We start from the raw sequence: 16,759 nt of genomic DNA, 5'->3' as shown, positions 1-16,759 counted from the left end.
CTGAAGCTCCAGACTGCCAAACTCTAAAGGATGTGCAGAGACAACAACCTCACCATCTTTCCCTGAGGCAGCAGATGCAGCAAGAAAGCCTGAACCGCCAGGTATCTCCATGCTCTGGCAAACAGTATGAAAACTCTAGACTAACAAATCACTCCCCCCTGCTACCAGACACGTGGCTGACTAATGCACAGCAAGCTCTGCTGCTTTACCGGCCTCACCAGCGTTCGTGCACTGTAAGCTAAGCGTATTAACCAGGTGGCTGGGAGGAAAGAAGAGGGTGGGCCAAGGCACTACCTGGTGAAGTCAAAAGACGTGAGGTGATGGTGGATCCTGGGAGAAGTTAGGCCACATGGATACACAACCCAGATTACAGCTGTGACCTAGGCTTGTGAAGAAATATTCTGGTATTTGAGCAACTTTTTTCCCCAGGAGTAACAAACCAAAAAGACCATGACATCTGAATGATTAGATGTGAAAAGATGACAATGAGGGAATGACTAGGCTGAACCAGGCTCTGCTTCTGAAGCATTTATTCTGAAAAAAAACCCAGCAGTAGACAGTGGCATGTTATCACAAGCAAAAGGTATGTTCAGATTCTGGTGATACCCATACGATAAAAGTGCAGCTGTGACACTGTCTAATCAGAACAGAACTCCGTTTAGCAGAATTTACAAGAAATACCAACAATTTATTTTAAGACACATGGCACATAGTGTCTTTTGCTTTACAAAATTTAATGTTAGCCTGTTAGCTTGTCTGCACTATTCTAACCTACAAGAAGAGGGTTACGGAGAAGCCAGAGGCAGTCTCTTCTCAAAGGGGCACAGCGAAAGGACAAGAAGCAATGGGTACAAGTTGCAGCCCAGAGATTGTGACCAGGCAGAAGGAAAAAATTTCTTCCTTTGTGAGAGTGGTGCAGCACTGCAACAGGTGCCCAGGGAGGCCATGGGATCTCTATCTGTGGAAATTTCTAAAACCTGCCTGCGCAAAGCCCTGAGCAACCTGATCTAACTGTGGAATTAGCCCTGCTTTGAGCAGGGGTTGGACTAGAGGCCTCCAGAGGTCCCTTCCTCCCCAGATGACTCTGTCATCCTGCAGGCTGGCAATGCTGCTTAGCCCTGGAGACCTGACTTGTTGATCTGAGTGGAACTGCCACCCCCAGACACGTGGGCAGGAAAGAGGGGGCTTTCCATCACGTTTGTGAGCAGTGGGTCATTTTGCTAACAGATGTCTCTTGGTTCTATGATGGCCTTTTCCTGCAATAGCCTGGATTTTTTCTTCTGAAAGTGCTATGGGCACTGAGAGGTCAGTGGGTCAGACTTGGTGACCCACATCTTGGTATTCATAAATAAAGCTAGAATTTAAGATGAAAGAAAAAAAAAAAAGGAAAACACTGACAGAGATAAAAGTATTAACACTAAAGAAATTACTTCTCAAATGCAATTCTGTAGCAGTCCAATACCCTTTTTAAAAGTAAGAAAAAAATCATCGTTTTCCAGTAGGATAGAAAGAATTCAAGAAAAATGCCTTGCAAAGACTTCTACTCACCTATTCCTTCTAGAAATTAGAATTCACTTTCCTTTTCGTTATCAGTCTTAACAGTAAGCACAGCATGTAGACTTCAAATCCAAAATGAGAACCGCTTATGGCTGTTTTGTAAGTTTGTTCTGGAAAATAACTGCGTGCATTGGCCATGTTCTTCAGGCAAGTGAGAATCTGCTAGGTCACAAAGGTTGTAATTGCCTGGTCTGCACTGCACACTTATGAGATTACTCTTGTGTCTGAAAATGTGTTTTTCAGAGGAGAGGAGAGGAGAGAAGAAACATGTTCCCTTAAAATAGAAACGCTGTTTTTTTCCACTAGCTCAGAAAGACCCATGCTTACATCGACTATACATGATTACATCTTGATGGTTTTGAATCATTTAAGAGGGAGTGATGTGAGAAAAGACTGCTTAGGTGTATATGCAGTGATGGAAACAGAGACTGAGAGTTCAAGCAACCCATTTGGCCTTCTAGCTCTCCTTTATGGACTAAAGTTTAAAAGAAACCCAAATAAGGAAAGTGGGTTTTGGTTTGCAGTTGTTTTTTTTTTGTTTGGTTTGTGTTTTTTTTTTTTTTTTTTTTCATTTCAGAGCCTAAATATCCTGCTGTAAAGGATGGTGAGAAGTTCAGGGGAAAGCAGTGGAAACTGATTCAATGAGAGGACAAATGGTTTGTTTCACGTTAGGACTAGTCATTTGTCTGGTGTGTAGGTTGCCATGAAACAAACCTTATCAGTATCCAGTTAACAGTATCCACATCTGCAGACTGATCACTTTGTGGCTGATAGAGCAACAATGATTTAGATATGGTGCATATAAATTGTACCTGAGTGGCACTTCTGAGTAATCTGTTCCATGACTATCAAAGGTTCATTTTTTTCCCCTAAACCTTTTTGTTTCTGCACTTAATGCTGTTATCAACGTTGAAAGTAGGAAGGGAAAAGATCAGTAATATAAGATCACAAAGCCAAACTTTTCTTCATTTTAATTTAGAGTGTTGTAAGTCCCATTGAATGTAACAGAAAAGGCAAACATGGCTATGTCACAGAATAGAAACATTATTTTCAGTTGACCCATGTAGGTTCGTAAAGCCTACATGTGTCAAACTCTGAAGGAATTTTCTAAGTGGGAATAAAGGACAAAACCAATAACATAGCTGTTAGCAGGGAATGTCAGAACTGTGCATGCACATGACTTCATGTCTGTGTGTTCTGAAATGAATTTTTAGGTTTTAGAAGGGCTTTAAGTTTCAATTCAAATATGTGAGGCTTTTTTTTTTTTTTTCCAAAATAGGAGACAAAACCACTGTCATCAAAATGTCCTGCAGCAAACACATGGGTCATGAACAAGGAGTTAAAGGCAACTCAGGCTTTCTGCCTCTGGAGTTGCTGGGCCCAGCAGGGGATAGCTCAAGCAACTTAGGAACAGCAGCTCTGGACCTCGTAACTACTGTTAGAGTAAAGTATTGAAACATTCTTTTTAAAGGCATTGATTGTATTACTTTTAATTTTATTTTGAGTCAAATTTAATGTATCATTAATATAATCTAAATTCTGTTGTTAAACTATTATAGTACTTGGTGGTTGGAGCAGATTAGAATTTGAGTTACATTTTTATAGCTCTAACTGTGGTTGCAGTTACATTAGCCCCAAAACATCTTATACTGATATATATCTTGTTTATCTTCCTTTTAGGTGAATAGGCTATGTAAGATCACGCACATGAGCATAATACATTCACAAAACAGATCATACTGCTTTAGCTATTCTTGTGAGAACTAGCAAAGCTTTTGTACCTGTGTAAGTCCATTTTTGGGTATTCTTTAGAAACTTTGCTCTGCTTTGACCAAAAAGAATTTTTTTATATGAATAAAAAAAGTGCTTTTTAACCTGCATTTTCTCCTGTATTCTGAAGGGCAAGAGATCACTCAAGAGACAGAATGGTGGCTGAAAATAGGCTTTGAAGCTGTATTGAAAGAAGTAACTTCCTTCCTTTCATCTGTTTCTCAGCCTTCCTCAGAGCCATAGCTCGGCGTATGTATACTTCTGGAGGCAGGCAAAGCTAATACAGGATGCAACCCACTGTATTAAACCAGCTCTTTCCATAACTCAGAGGGACTTGCTCATCGATGGCAGGTGATATCACGTATGTGGACGTGGCAATGCTACCCATGGAACGACTGCACGTTCCTTCTCGGACATCAGCTCCAGGTAAAACAGCTAATCAGCTCTTGGACGTACACTGTTTTCTCTCATGTGTTCTCTCTCTCTTTCTCTATTTCATTTTAAAAATTGTCACTGGAAAATACTAGAAGAATGCTATAAAATGCTGCATGCAGCAGTCACTGCAAGGGTGAAAAATTGCAAATGGTGGAAGAGACCCTCATGAGATAAAGATCAGCAAAACTACTCTTAAGTCAGTATTGCTATGGAGTACTGTCTCAGTTCTGGCCCCTTGTTTTAAGTAACAATGAGAAACAAAAGTTGTTCATTTTTGAATAATGAGCATAATCTTTTTTTTTTATATGAACAATGTGATCAAAAACCTCCATCAAATTACTACCTAGTCCAAAAATCAGATCAATGCATTTTATGATGTCTTCATAGAAAAGGAGCAGTAAATTAACTAGTAAAGCAGAAAACTAGTGGCAGTCGAAAGTGCAGTCACTGTCACTGAAGGAAGTACTGAATGACTCCTAAAACCCTCCTGCTCTTCCTCTTTGATTATCCAGTAGTGATTTTCCCAGAACCACATTATCAATCTGGGATTGCTTCACACGTTTGTAACAGAAGACAAAGGTTTAAGTCAATATTCACGGTAAGGAGATGATTTAAACCATATTTTTTTAAGAAATAAAATTTCCGCTACTTGGAAAAAATGTAATTCATTCATGAAAGCATTTTGTCAAAATTCTGAATCACAGCTAATATGAATGACAACTTCTCACGGTGAGCAAATAGGAAATTCTTGTGGTCAGAGTAAGATGATATTTTCATGCTTTCAAGGTTCATTAGTAATTAAGGTATTTAATTACTCAAGGAAATTACATTATGTAACGAGCATTTTTAGAAGATGTTCTACTTACAATGCAGATTAATAGCAATGATGGTGCATGTACTTAAATGATGGAAAAAACTATTTTTTTATATTTTTACAAAACCTTTATCTGAAAAATAAAAATAAGTTCACTTTATTATATACCTAACAGAAAATACTACCTTACACTGTATGTTCATGCATCCATGGATGTTGTTTGTACTACTGTAACCTGTACAACACAAAACACAGAGGGTTCGCCTAGAATTTTACCCCTATGATGATATAATTTATTTCCAAAGGGAGACAGGCATCAAATCTTGATTTGAAGACATCCAAAAATGTCCCTTGATCATGCTGCCTAAAGGAAAAGCTTGAATTTGAATAGGCCAGGCTTTAATTTCCAATGAAAGTTCTCATTAACATCTAGATGGTTCTTGTTAAACCTTTGTCGAATAGATTTTAACACTCAATTTTTTCTCACATGAAGTTACTGGCCACAGTAATCCAGTAATTTCTCAGTGTCCTCTCACCTTTAAATATTTCACTCTAACTTTCTGAAGAACTCTAATTATTTTTGTGGATGTTTTTCTGTTCATTCTCCAGTTATTTAAAAAATATGGGCACCAGAGATGCACCCAGTATTACTACAAGTCTCAGTTGTACAGAGACAAAAATCTCTTAAATAATCTTTCCTTCACTGTTTATAACTCCCAGTACCACCTTCCCCCACCCTTATATCTGGTTATACGTTTTGTTTTGGTCAAACGTTTTGTTCTGGTCAAATGTTTTGTTTGACTGGGCTTGAACTTACAGGGCTGTCTTTATTTATTGTTATGTTAATCTTTCTATTATTTTCAGATTTTATTAGCAATTATATTTCTACTTACTTTGACACAAACGGAGAAAGCACCAAATAGTATTTAGCAATATTGGACTCATATCAGTTTAGAACATGCTAGAAATATCTCCCTGATGACAATTATTTCTCTGCCTTCATCATTAACATATACTGACATAGGTTTTTTTGCTACTAAAATAGACAAGAACTTGAGCCGTATTATCATGCTTTACAAATTCAAATGAACAATTTCAGTTGCTTATTCCTTCCTTGAAGTTTTAACACTTTGACCGAAAGTCACACATACTCATCCAGCTGTTGAGTGTTCTTTTATTCCAAGAGGCTCTTCAAAACTGAGAGACTCACTTCTACCATAGGAAGAATGGGACAAAACACATTTTTGTTACAGAATTATTTCTGTAGTTTTTAAAAACCTCATATAGGAAATTTGAAAAAAATCCTAAAAGGTGACAGGCACGTTGAGCAATGTTCACAAAACAGACTTAAGCTCAGTGTAAGCATAGCAATGATTAGCGTTAAGGTTCCCCAGTGCATAGTGGACCCTCGCCGAGATGCCCTGCATTTCTTTACAGTGAATGGAGGAGTCTGGTGAGCTAGGAACTGCCCAAAGTAGCTAATAGGATAGAGCAACGATGCAAGGTGCTGCTCAGTCAGCCATGTCTGGGAGTTGGATCCTTCCCTGCAAGCTAGACGGAGCTCTCTCCTACATGGACTGGGCTCAAGGCTGCTTCGGACAGGACAGCTTCTGCATACCAAACACGCTTACCGCATGTCCTACTCATTATCACACCCTGCATGAAGAGGTTTCAATGCTTCCTCCAGTTTGGAGCAGGAATTCAAAGCTGATTCTCAAAGTGAGGGTCTCAGCTCCAAGGCGATGGGAGTCTCTGTGGCAAGCATCACAAGCTCTCCCTTTGGCGCTATCCCAACTCCGTGACACATTGAAATGTCCACTGGAGGATGGCTAGTACCCACATCCCGCCCTTTGCCAGGGATGTCTGACTGTCTTGCAGAAGAAGCAGCAGCTTTGAGATGGGCATGCGAGAAAGCACTGCATGGTTGGAGCTCTCACCACGGAGGAGGGAGAGCTGCGTTTAATCACCACTGCAAATTCGGCAGATGAATGCTCCGCGTGGCAGATTCCCAGACTTTAGGCAAGACTTCAAATCACTTGGCTATGGGAAAGTGGAACATGGCCACCTCTTCCTGGCTGCGTTTAGTGCAAGTTTCAGACCATTAGGCGCAATTTACTGGAGTAGATACTAAAAAACTCTTGGTTGGGGGCATAGCTAATTTGCCCTGCTAAAGTATAGCTGCTGGCAAGGTTTGGTGCACATAAAAGATAAACACGCGGGGAGCTGAACTTCTGCCAAGGTTCTGTAGTAGTTGAGTAGGTGGTTTAAATATGTAAACTTTGGATTTGAGAGTGAGAGTCCCTTTACAGATCCAGTGCCCACCTCTTTTTTTTTTAGCTTTTCTTTATCCGTGAGAACAGGATTTGGTTTCCTCAAATTATGCAGAGTTTCTTGGAGTTCTCCCAAATACTGTTTTTGTCTCAAAGTCTATTCAATGCATTTTATGAGGGTACAGAAAAAGATATAAAAATCTGGTGGCACAGTTGGAAAGAATGTAAAAGTTTGCAGTCTAATGATAAGGGAAGCTCAGTCATTGGAAACTATTGGGATAAATTTGATAGACTGGACAAACTGTGTTAAATAATGTTTAACATGATGTAGCAATGAAAAATGTCTGCAGCTGTAAATTTGGGAGGCTGCACCCAGAAAAGTGATTGAAATGGATTTGTTGTGATCCTGTTCCAATGGGAAAGTCAACACTAGGTTACACAACCAGTTGGACTTCAGCTGTCAGTCGGGTGCTCTGAATTACAAGGAGGAGGTGATTCTTGGATGCTCTAGCAGGGCGTGTTGAGGAGGAGTTACTAGGTGGTACTATCTGTGCACATGCTTTGGTGGGCTAGCAGGTGCTATTACAGTGCATGTGCTTCAGAACAGATGTTCAAAAGTAGAAAAGTGTTCCAAAAATACAAGCAAGGATAAATACAGCCTGGAAATCCATTTTCTAATGAAAGACTCAGATAGTTTTTGCTTCCTAGTTTACTCAAGAGTCACCTGATTATGGTTCATAAATGATTACGTACAAGACCTTTCCTCTATCAGAAAAACAAACTGAGAAGAGTTCAACTCCATCAACGAACTAGCCTACAAGTAGTTGTAGGCTGCTATTAGTTCGCCTCTTAGCTTCTTGTTCCCCTCCTTAGCCTCCTCGGCCCCTCCAGGTCCTGACCATCTTATTATCCACGCTCTGCTGGACCCTCTCCAGTTTCCCCCAATCCCCCCTGAGCAGGGTGGCCCACATCTGGACACAACATTCCAGGTGTGGCCGCAGCAGGAGCAAGTGGAGCAGCACAGAAACTTCCCCTGCTCTGCAGGCCAGGGCTCTCCTAACGCAGCCCCGTGGGTGACTTGTACGAGCCGCGATGATGAGGGCACACCAAGGGCTCACGTTCAGCCTGGTGTCCAGTTGATGGCAAGAGCCCGACGGCTGTAAATCCTGACTCTTTGGAGTGAATGACCTGCCAGGAGCACTCCCTATCTGCACATTCACCAAGCAGAGGCTTCCAGTAAATAGAGATGTCTTTCTGCACTTGACAATTTGCATATAGAAATGAAGTGAAATTTCAGTTTTAGTAAGTGACAGAGATCTCCACCTAGAACCAGGGCTCCTTGTTGCTAAACTAGGTAAGAGCGTGTAAGCAGCTGGCAAAATTAAGGTTACGCGGTATTTTAAAACCACTTGTTGACTTCTGAGGACCTCGCATTCAAATGATCATGTGCCAATATACACTGTGATAGAAGTAATCCTTTTTTATAAATATTCAGTTTGCGTGGATAATAATTTTTTTTTTCATACGGTCTGAAAGATATTCTTTAAAGGAATGGATCTTTATCTGAGAGAGAAAATATTTAGTAATAGTAGCAGATTTCCTAAAGTACGTATTTTAGAAGAAGTGTCTCCATTTATAAGGCTAGTGCATTTAAAAGTTTAAAAATCCTGACTGTTCTTCTTTGAAAAATATTTACATTCTATGAAGAAAAACTTTTATAAGCATTTCTTTTTGAGAACAGTTACTTATCTATACAGTTAAATATAATTTACAAATTTTCTGTAGTTCATTGAACTAATAAATTGTAATAAAGCAAACAGCAAAGTGTATTAGGTCAGGTTCTCTAAAGCATAGAACATCTTACCTGTATAAATAAACCTTATTTGCCAACCAGATCCTCAGTATTTTTCTTACTGTGAAACTTCTCCACACTTCAGCAATTCTCGTATCAAATGCTACCTCATTTTAGCCTAATGAGACTCTCTTCTTCTGCCAAGTTTTTCCCTGATCAGTGAGATTTTCTACAACACAAATTCCTTACTTCTTTTTAAAAGCCTGAGTGATCACAAATTAAGGCTGTAGGACAGATGCTTATTCTTCATTCAGATTGATAAAATCTCACCATTTATGGAAAGAAGATCAGTCTACCAAAGGTCCAAATACCTTCCATAAAACTAGCCAGTAGCTCTACAAAATGCCCAGCTAAAACAAAATTGAAAATTCTTTCTCCAGAAAGAATCCGTGTGCATCTAACTCACACCATGCTATTTTACGGCTTTTTTGTTTTGTTTTGGTAATGTGAATCTGGAAAGGGACGTCTTCAGCCATCAGGTCCATTCCTCTGCTGTTACAGGCATCACGTGATATCCTGGCAGAAGCATTCGCAAGTCAGGAATGCCCCCAAGAATCACCTTGCTGCAGAAGCATTTCTCTGAGTGGCAGTTTTGCCTTTGGGGTCTCCCTGCTCCACGAAGCGGTCACGGCTCTGATGCCCCTTAAGCCCCTATGATACCTCCTGCTATGGCTCAGCAACAAATGGGATGTTTGCTATGGGTAGTAGCCAGGTCTTACCCATCCTTCAGTCTGCCTGTCTGCCTCCTGGTCCAGCCACACAGGACCCAAGTAGTTCAAGCAAAGATTATGGAGGAGGCTTTTAGTTACTTCCTGACAGCAGCAGGAAATGATAAGTCATCATCTTGCCTGTTGTTTCTTAAAAAAAAAAAAAAAAAAGCTGAACTAGCAGCTCTGCAAACACATGCCCTTTTTTATACAGACTCGGTCTTCTGTGTAATTCTTTATTGTTTCTCCACTTAATGGCTTGCACAGCCACAAACGTCAGCATTTCCCTACTCCTTACAGGAAACACGATCACATACGCTGAGCTGCGCGTGAAGCCGAAGCCCAAAGGGAGCAGCAGATCAGAGACTTCCGCTTCTGGTAGTGTGCTATTTTGTTTCGTTGTTGGTTACTAATTATAGATTTAGTCTTTCCTACTACCCAACAGTAAAACCTGTTATCAAGAGTCTTTACGTACAATCTCTCAATAAAGAACTGATTTATCATTTCATATATTTTTTTCGCTGGGTTCTCAGTTTATACACTTTCCTTGTAAAAATAATATTGAAAGAGATTTTAAAAATATTTTTAAAAAATGCTCTTGTGCCTACATTGAAAATTTAGCAAAGGAAAGTAAAATTCCACATATTTTTAGGAACTCTCCTGTAAGTGTCTCTGCAGGAACAGCCACAGGGACACATTTGGCTTTGGAAGTGGTGTAATACCCAGCTCTCTATGTGCAGTTAGTGCACTGATGATTGCCACCCGCTCTGTGCTGAAGGACATGTGGCAGACAAGGTCAGGCTCACAGAAAGGGAACATTACAAAATACGTCTCAGGCAGCCGGAGAATGGGGCAGTTGCTCATGTCATGCAGGCAAGGTCAGGAAAACAGCAGTTATGGAAGTGCAGCTCTGTGGCTTGTGGAAATGGCACCTTGACCCCAAATTTCCTTGGGTCCTGCCTCTTCCTGAGTGTTTCGCTCTCATGAGCTGATGAATGCCAAACGGCTGGAGAGGTGCTTGGTCAGATGTACTTTACTGTGTCAGTATGGGATTTTTTGCCTTTTCTGTGCATTCAGGTAAGTTAGCTGTCAGCCACAACAGGCAGGCTAACACAGGAGAGTGTGACCAGAGGGGAGGAACATACCACAGACCATCCCTGAATTGCTCTGCAGGGTCTTGCAGGATGTGGGTGGGTAGGTGGGAGGAAGCAATGCTTGAGAACATTAACTCAAAGGAGAAAGAGAGAATTCTTGATGGAATGATTGATTGAAAATCACTTGCTTTATCTGACAAGATCTTTCGATTTCCCTTTCATGTATGCAAAATGGATGCACATTTTACTAAAATGTCCCCACATATCTCAAACAGCAGACTGATTTTAGGCAGATGATTTCTCTGCTGTTTCCACGTAAGAAACTGGCATACGTAAAGGCAGTGTTAATTTTAATAGTGCAAAGACCTTAAGCCGCTCTTCCTCTTTCCTCCCTCCAGGCTGCCGACATGGGCGCTCAGCCTGGTTCTATGTAGCGCTGGTCCTGGGAGTCCTTGTGCTCGTCCTGCTGGGTGTCGTAGCCGTGCTAGCCAAGCAATGTGAGTAGATCCTACCAGCCGCTTCATCTCTTCATTGCAGACATGGTTAAACACCACAAGGAAAGTGATGCCGAAAGAAAAATTCCCTCGGTGTCGCATTAAAGGTGTCAAGTTATACACAAATACAGAAAAATAAATGTAGCGTTCCAAAGGCAACATTTGCTATCTGTCATTTAACATATATAGCGCAGATGAAGGGGCGTTGTTGCAGCCTACCTTGTCATCAGTGATGCTGAAAGGTTGTAGAAGCAGATTTCATACCATTATGACAACCAAAACATTTGGCCTTCCTGACTTACAAGTTAAAAGTTGCATCCATGATGCTACTTTGAGACTATCTCACTTTTAATTACTTTGTAGGTTTGAACAAATAACATTATCAGACTTCAGATCATTTCATTTAATCAGACTGCCCTGGTACTAGTAATATCATAATCCACAGCATGCTCCAGTTACACAAGAACTGTTCCAGAGAAGATACTAATTTCTTAAGAGAAAACAGTCTTGAAAAACTTCAGAAAAAACATGTACCTCCCAACCCGCCCCAAAATCTCACAAAAATATTGTGTATTCTTTATATATCCAACTATCAAAAATTCCCGTACGGTCCATATTATTCAGCAGCTATGCCTTTGCCAGACAGTTATACTCACTGAGTATGCTCATAACTGAGTGTGTATACCCCCCCAATGTATACACATACACACATCTCCTCACATTCACAGTGTGACAGTGGATACAAAGACTACATTTCCTTGACCCTGTTGTTAACCATAACCTCTTTATTTTTTTTGTTCAAGTTTTGAAGGGCAGAGCAGGAAAATCAGAAAGTTTGTCCCGGTATGCCCTAAATAGCACTGGTGATCACATTTCTTCAGAGAAAACCGTCTCAGCGGTGCTCCTGAAATGGCTCATGGAGGAACTGTGTGAAGATGGACAGGGTGAGGAAAGTTAGTCCTCTCACAGCATAGAGGACGTGTGGTGTGCACACTTCTTTTGTCTCTGTTCCCGTTTCTATGACACCCTGCAATTTATGGGAAATCACTGGTACTACCCAGGGAGCATGGTGTTCCTGCATAGAAGTGATGCCAGGTTCTAAACTAACATTTTAATGACAATAGTTTTGCTCCTCTTTCGGCATAAATAGTTTCCGGTACTTTCTCTGCATTTCTTTCTGCCTGGAGCCGCTGTCAGAAATGCCATATATTGTAGATCCTCCCCTTGTCCTGGAGAACACTTTCCAGACTGTAATTGTTCACAAAGAGTGGGAGGGAATTTAGCTTTCCTGTCCTAGGAAGTGCAAGGATCAGGCAGGGGAAGACCTTCCTGGTCTTTTTATTGTGGATCTCTCATTTGTTGGCAAATATTAACGCTTTTCTGAGGATTGATTGTAATGATGTTACTTTGAAACATTAGAGAAAGCCAAGACAGAAAATGTGGGGGACGTTCCTCCCAGCTGCTCTGAGTGAAATGGGGAGTAGACCTGGGAATGGCAGTGTTCCTCTTATTTAACACAGTTCCTTCTCCAGCTCCGTGAACATAGTCTGAATCTCATTTAAGTAGCTGCGCTTTCCGGTCACATCATGTGTCAAATCCACACACTCCACATCACGTCACATCGCACGGTGTCTCCTCACAAGGGCTGCATGTGTGAGGAGGAAAAGTGTCTTTGCAGCCTTCTAGGTCCTCCCCGCGCTCTCCACTGGCCAGGTGCACGGGGAGGTGGAGAGCCCGATGATGTGCAGTGGGAGTGCAGAAGTGCATAGCACCACGGCAAGGGAGTGGGAAGCTGAGGAGAGGAGTGGCACTGAAGCCTTCAAACCTCTCTCCACACCCAGCAAACACATGCTTGGGAGTGGGGACTGGCCGCTTTTGGACCAGCCAGCCAGGCACATGAACATAAAATGCTACAAGGCAGCTGGAACAAGTCACGGTACGAGCTAACGGTTCCCTCTCTCCACCCACAGGAACAACCTGCGAGCTGTGTCCTCCAGGGTGGCAATTACACAGGGGGAGATGTTACTACTTCTCCGAGGAGGCTGTAAGCTGGGATGACAGCCAGAGAAACTGTCTGGCCAGGAAATCCCAGCTTCTTGTCATTGAAGATGAAATTGAGATGGTGAGTCTCGCAGCAGCCCTAAAACTGTGAGACAGGCATCTGCCCTAGCCAAATATGTCACCAAGTGAACACGGCCCAGATGTCAGACGCACATGCAGGCAAGCAAGAGCCCCATCAAGCGCAGAGCATCTGACTCTCTACAGACAGGAGCTTGTTTTGGAGAGGGTCAACAGAGTAGAGCTGAAGAGAAGCAGGAGAGATGCAAGTGTGGAAGCCAGAGTAGTTTTGACAGGGAGGAGGAAATGCTGGGGACTTCCCACCCATTTCCGTTACTTGGCTCTGGGAAGAGAGGTCTGATTCAACCACTAAATGGAAATTCAAACAGCCAAACCTCCTCCTCATTTTCCTTTGGGAAAATGAATAGCAAGGTATTGCTGAATGACTCTTCTGAGCAACTTATCGTTCCCTGAGGAACAGGTCTTTTACCTTAAAGACCAGGCTTTGCAACCTGGCTCATTAGGGTGAGGAGCATCACTGAGTTGTTTTTTGACAGCTGACAGGAAGCCAGTCAGCCTGAGTGCCAGCCTGAATCGAAACTCTGTGGCTGGTCACATGTGTATGGGCCATTGTCATGGGCTGCTTTGCCACGGCTGGATCCCTGCCCTTGCTCCCCACGTGAGGGACTACCTGAAAAGCTGTGCGTGAGACACGTGCACCTGAGCACAGCAGGAAAGCTCTGCTGTTGGGTAACATGCTTCTACTTGTTCCGCAGGAATTCATAGACAATAAAGAGAAAGATACCAAATATATCTGGATTGGGTTGAAGATTCAAGACATGAAGAAACAATGGAGTTCAGTTGAAGATCACGGAGTAAAAGAAAACAGGTGATGATTTGTCAGGGGAGGGTGTCTTCGGCAAAAGCTGAGGTGTGGTAATCCCCATGTAAATACAACTCTGAATCCAAGCTAATTTCCCAAAGCACAGATCTAGTCCTGCAGCCTCAGGCACCTATTCAGGGTCTATTTCATGGCCAATTCCGGGTTAACTGGTTCCTGCTGAACACCTTTGGAAACAGATTTGTTTTCTGCCTGCAAGACCAACCACAGTCACAGTCCATGCATGTATTAATGCAGAGGGACATTAATATACACTTCTCCCACTAAAATCACTGCCAACAAACTTTCTCAGTGTACAGACCGTGTATACCACTTCCGTTGAATGTGACGCCTGTCACATAGCGCGGGTGCTGGGATCCGTGCAGCTCAGGGGTCCTTCCCCTCCCTTTCACCATTACAGTTCAGCATCGTGGCTGCATGTGGAGGTTTTCTCATGCTTCTTACATTGATGTTCATGAGCAGCAATCCCTCAGCAGCCAGCAGTCTCTGCTGTGGGTACCCATCCCACCTATGGATGGCTGTTGAGGAACTCTGCTTCAGTTGGGCATTAATGGGCATTACCCAAACCCCTCACTCAAGATATTACCAATATTTTTATCCAGTACTGAATTTAAAGCTGACAACTCATCCTATTCCTTTTGTTCTCTCACCAGGGTAGCTATAAATAGAATAGAGACTGACAAGAACTGTGCTGTTTACAGAAGAAAAAACATGATCCAAGCAGATAACTGCCAGACTTTAAAGAAGTGGATCTGTAAGAAGAACGCAACTTTATTGGTGCTCTGAGCCAAATTGTCAGACAACAGGCAGAGCTTTTTGTCAGAAGACCCGTCTTACTGATAAGAAAACATGTGATGTAAATAGTTTTATCAGACTTGCACAGAAATTTGCATTTCGCTGTTCTGTGCTCCCTAAGACTTTGATGCAAACAGGGAACTCAGAACTTGCCAGGTGTCACGGTGGAGGTCACGCAACAGGACTGCAAGTGAGCACGTGTGGATTTGGGGGTTGCTGAGCCTTCCCACGGACAGACGTTGGCAGCAGCTGCCTCTAGGAAAGGGCAGGGGAGAAGAGGTGCTCACATGAGGACGAGCACTGTGCACACGAACTGCGTGATGCGCAGGAAAGATGCCATCCGAGGGGGCTGAAGAGTGTGTCGGGGCCCGCTGCCGTTGTACACATCCCTGAGGCAGCCGCTGCTGAGCTGAAGGAACTTTTTATTTTGGTTTCAATATTTTAGTGTTTTCTGAAGTTTGTGTTTTTTTTTCCTTTCGGTCTAATTGTGACTTACAGAAGCTACTGGAGGGCTGGGAAAAATGCATTTATTAGACAGTGTCTTATACTTATGCAGAGCTGACCTGCATGGCTGCTGGGTATACAGATACCAGACCCAGCATGAAGTGATTTGTAACACTTGTGGTTAATAAGCTGATGGCTCCCATCTTCTTGTGATGCTGAACCTTGGGATCTAAAAGAAAGCTCTTAGCGAGGGAAGGGGCTGGGACCATAAGAAAACATTGCAGTGCAAGGAAATTAAGATGATAGCCTGCCTTTCCACCTATATTTTGTCCCTTTACATTGCAAATTCTTTAACATGGAACCATCAGTACTGCCTGGAAGGTATGATGATGAGGTACTGAGGCTAAAGGCTGGTGAAATTAATGCCTGTGGGTGTACTCAGTAAATACATTACTTGGGCATTCAAGCGTCATGGATACACATTATTTCTGGATCTAGAAATGCTAAAAATGCAAAAAATGCTAAAAGCAGTCTGATTTAGTGCCTTTATTAGATTCATATATTTGAAAAAAAATGACCAAATGTCATGAACTGATTTTTAAGAAATCAGACATGTCATTTGTTTCAGTTTTTAAAAACACCTTAGTCTAATAAAGGTGGTAACTCCTCTAGATCTGTAGCTAGCATGCGTCTTTGAAATCAGAGTGACCAAATGCAAAGCAAATGTTCGCAGCATTGTTGAGCTATTTCTAGTGACTTTTGTTGCAAAAGTGAGGAAAGCAAGTAATGTATAAACAGAGAAATTAAAAAAATAACATAGGGGACAATGGAAGCGGAGATTTAATAAAAATGTTTTCCTCCTGTTTGCAAATCATGTACCCCCTCTTGGGTATTGCCAGGGCTATGAGAGCTCTAATAGGCCTTAAGGGTCCTCACCAGCCTCTCCTCCCGAGACTCTCTGGGTCTTCAGAGCTGAGCTCTGTCAAAGATGTACCTGCCTCCAGCCCTGTCCCACCTACTGGATGGGACGTCTGAGTCCTACCTACATGACAGGTTGGACAATTCAACTGGTAACTGAACCAACTTTTTCTTTGAATCAAATACTTACCTCTCAAACACTTCTGATGCGAAAGCTAATATTCAAAAAGCTCAAAAGTTAGTCCCCTTTCTAAACCGTGAATCTCTAGTCTCATATTCTCAGACTGTGGAGCAAAGCAGCCGAGGCACGCTCACACTTACATACTGCTCTCTTGCAAAGGTGTAAAATCTACTTCTCTGTGCTTACAGACAGGGTTGCTCAAATACATTTTCATTCTAACCACCATAATTCGATTTCAGGCAGGACCTCTTCAAATGACCCTAAAGTTAACTCTACTCTGTTGTGTTTTCCGCAATAAGAGGCTGAATTCTTACCTCATTTCATAGAATTATGCAATGATTTATAGCAGAAGGGACCTTAAAACACTTTCGGCGCCAGGCAGGGGGAGATTCTAAGTTCCCAGAGTTTTACTATAATTTTATGTACTTTTACACTGGCCATGTGAGGGGAGCTGTGTGTGTGGGGAAAA

General features: G+C 42.1%; 1 protein-coding gene across 1 annotated transcript; it reads left to right on the top strand.

Annotated features, from left to right (window-relative positions):
• The first annotated feature begins 3,671 nt into the window (after positions 1-3,671).
• On the top strand, positions 3,672-15,410 carry LOC142089787 (killer cell lectin-like receptor subfamily F member 1). Its single transcript, XM_075166738.1, has 7 exons — positions 3,672-3,753; positions 9,706-9,783; positions 10,898-10,996; positions 11,797-11,937; positions 12,964-13,115; positions 13,828-13,940; positions 14,606-15,410. The coding sequence occupies exons 1-7, from the start codon at positions 3,672-3,674 to the stop codon at positions 14,736-14,738; spliced, it is 798 nt and encodes a 265-aa protein (XP_075022839.1). The 3' UTR covers positions 14,739-15,410.
• The last annotated feature ends 1,349 nt before the right edge of the window (positions 15,411-16,759 follow it).

Source organism: Calonectris borealis, chromosome 1 (genome assembly GCF_964195595.1).
Source record: "Calonectris borealis chromosome 1, bCalBor7.hap1.2, whole genome shotgun sequence".
Lineage (NCBI taxonomy): Eukaryota > Metazoa > Chordata > Aves > Procellariiformes > Procellariidae > Calonectris > Calonectris borealis.
The sequence above is the reverse complement of the archived record's forward strand: the minus strand, read 5'-3'. Positions and strand labels throughout refer to the sequence as shown.

Bases quoted from the DNA above. Each gene is read 5' to 3' on its own strand.
- LOC142089787 (XM_075166738.1), top strand. From the start codon at position 3,672: ATGGCAGGTGATATCACGTATGTGGACGTGGCAATGCTACCCATGGAA. The intron at 3,754-9,705 runs GTAAAACAGCTA...TACTCCTTACAG, and splicing joins TTCTCGGACATCAGCTCCAG to GAAACACGATCACATACGCT. The intron at 11,938-12,963 runs GTGAGGAAAGTT...CTCCACCCACAG, and splicing joins ACTGTGTGAAGATGGACAGG to GAACAACCTGCGAGCTGTGT.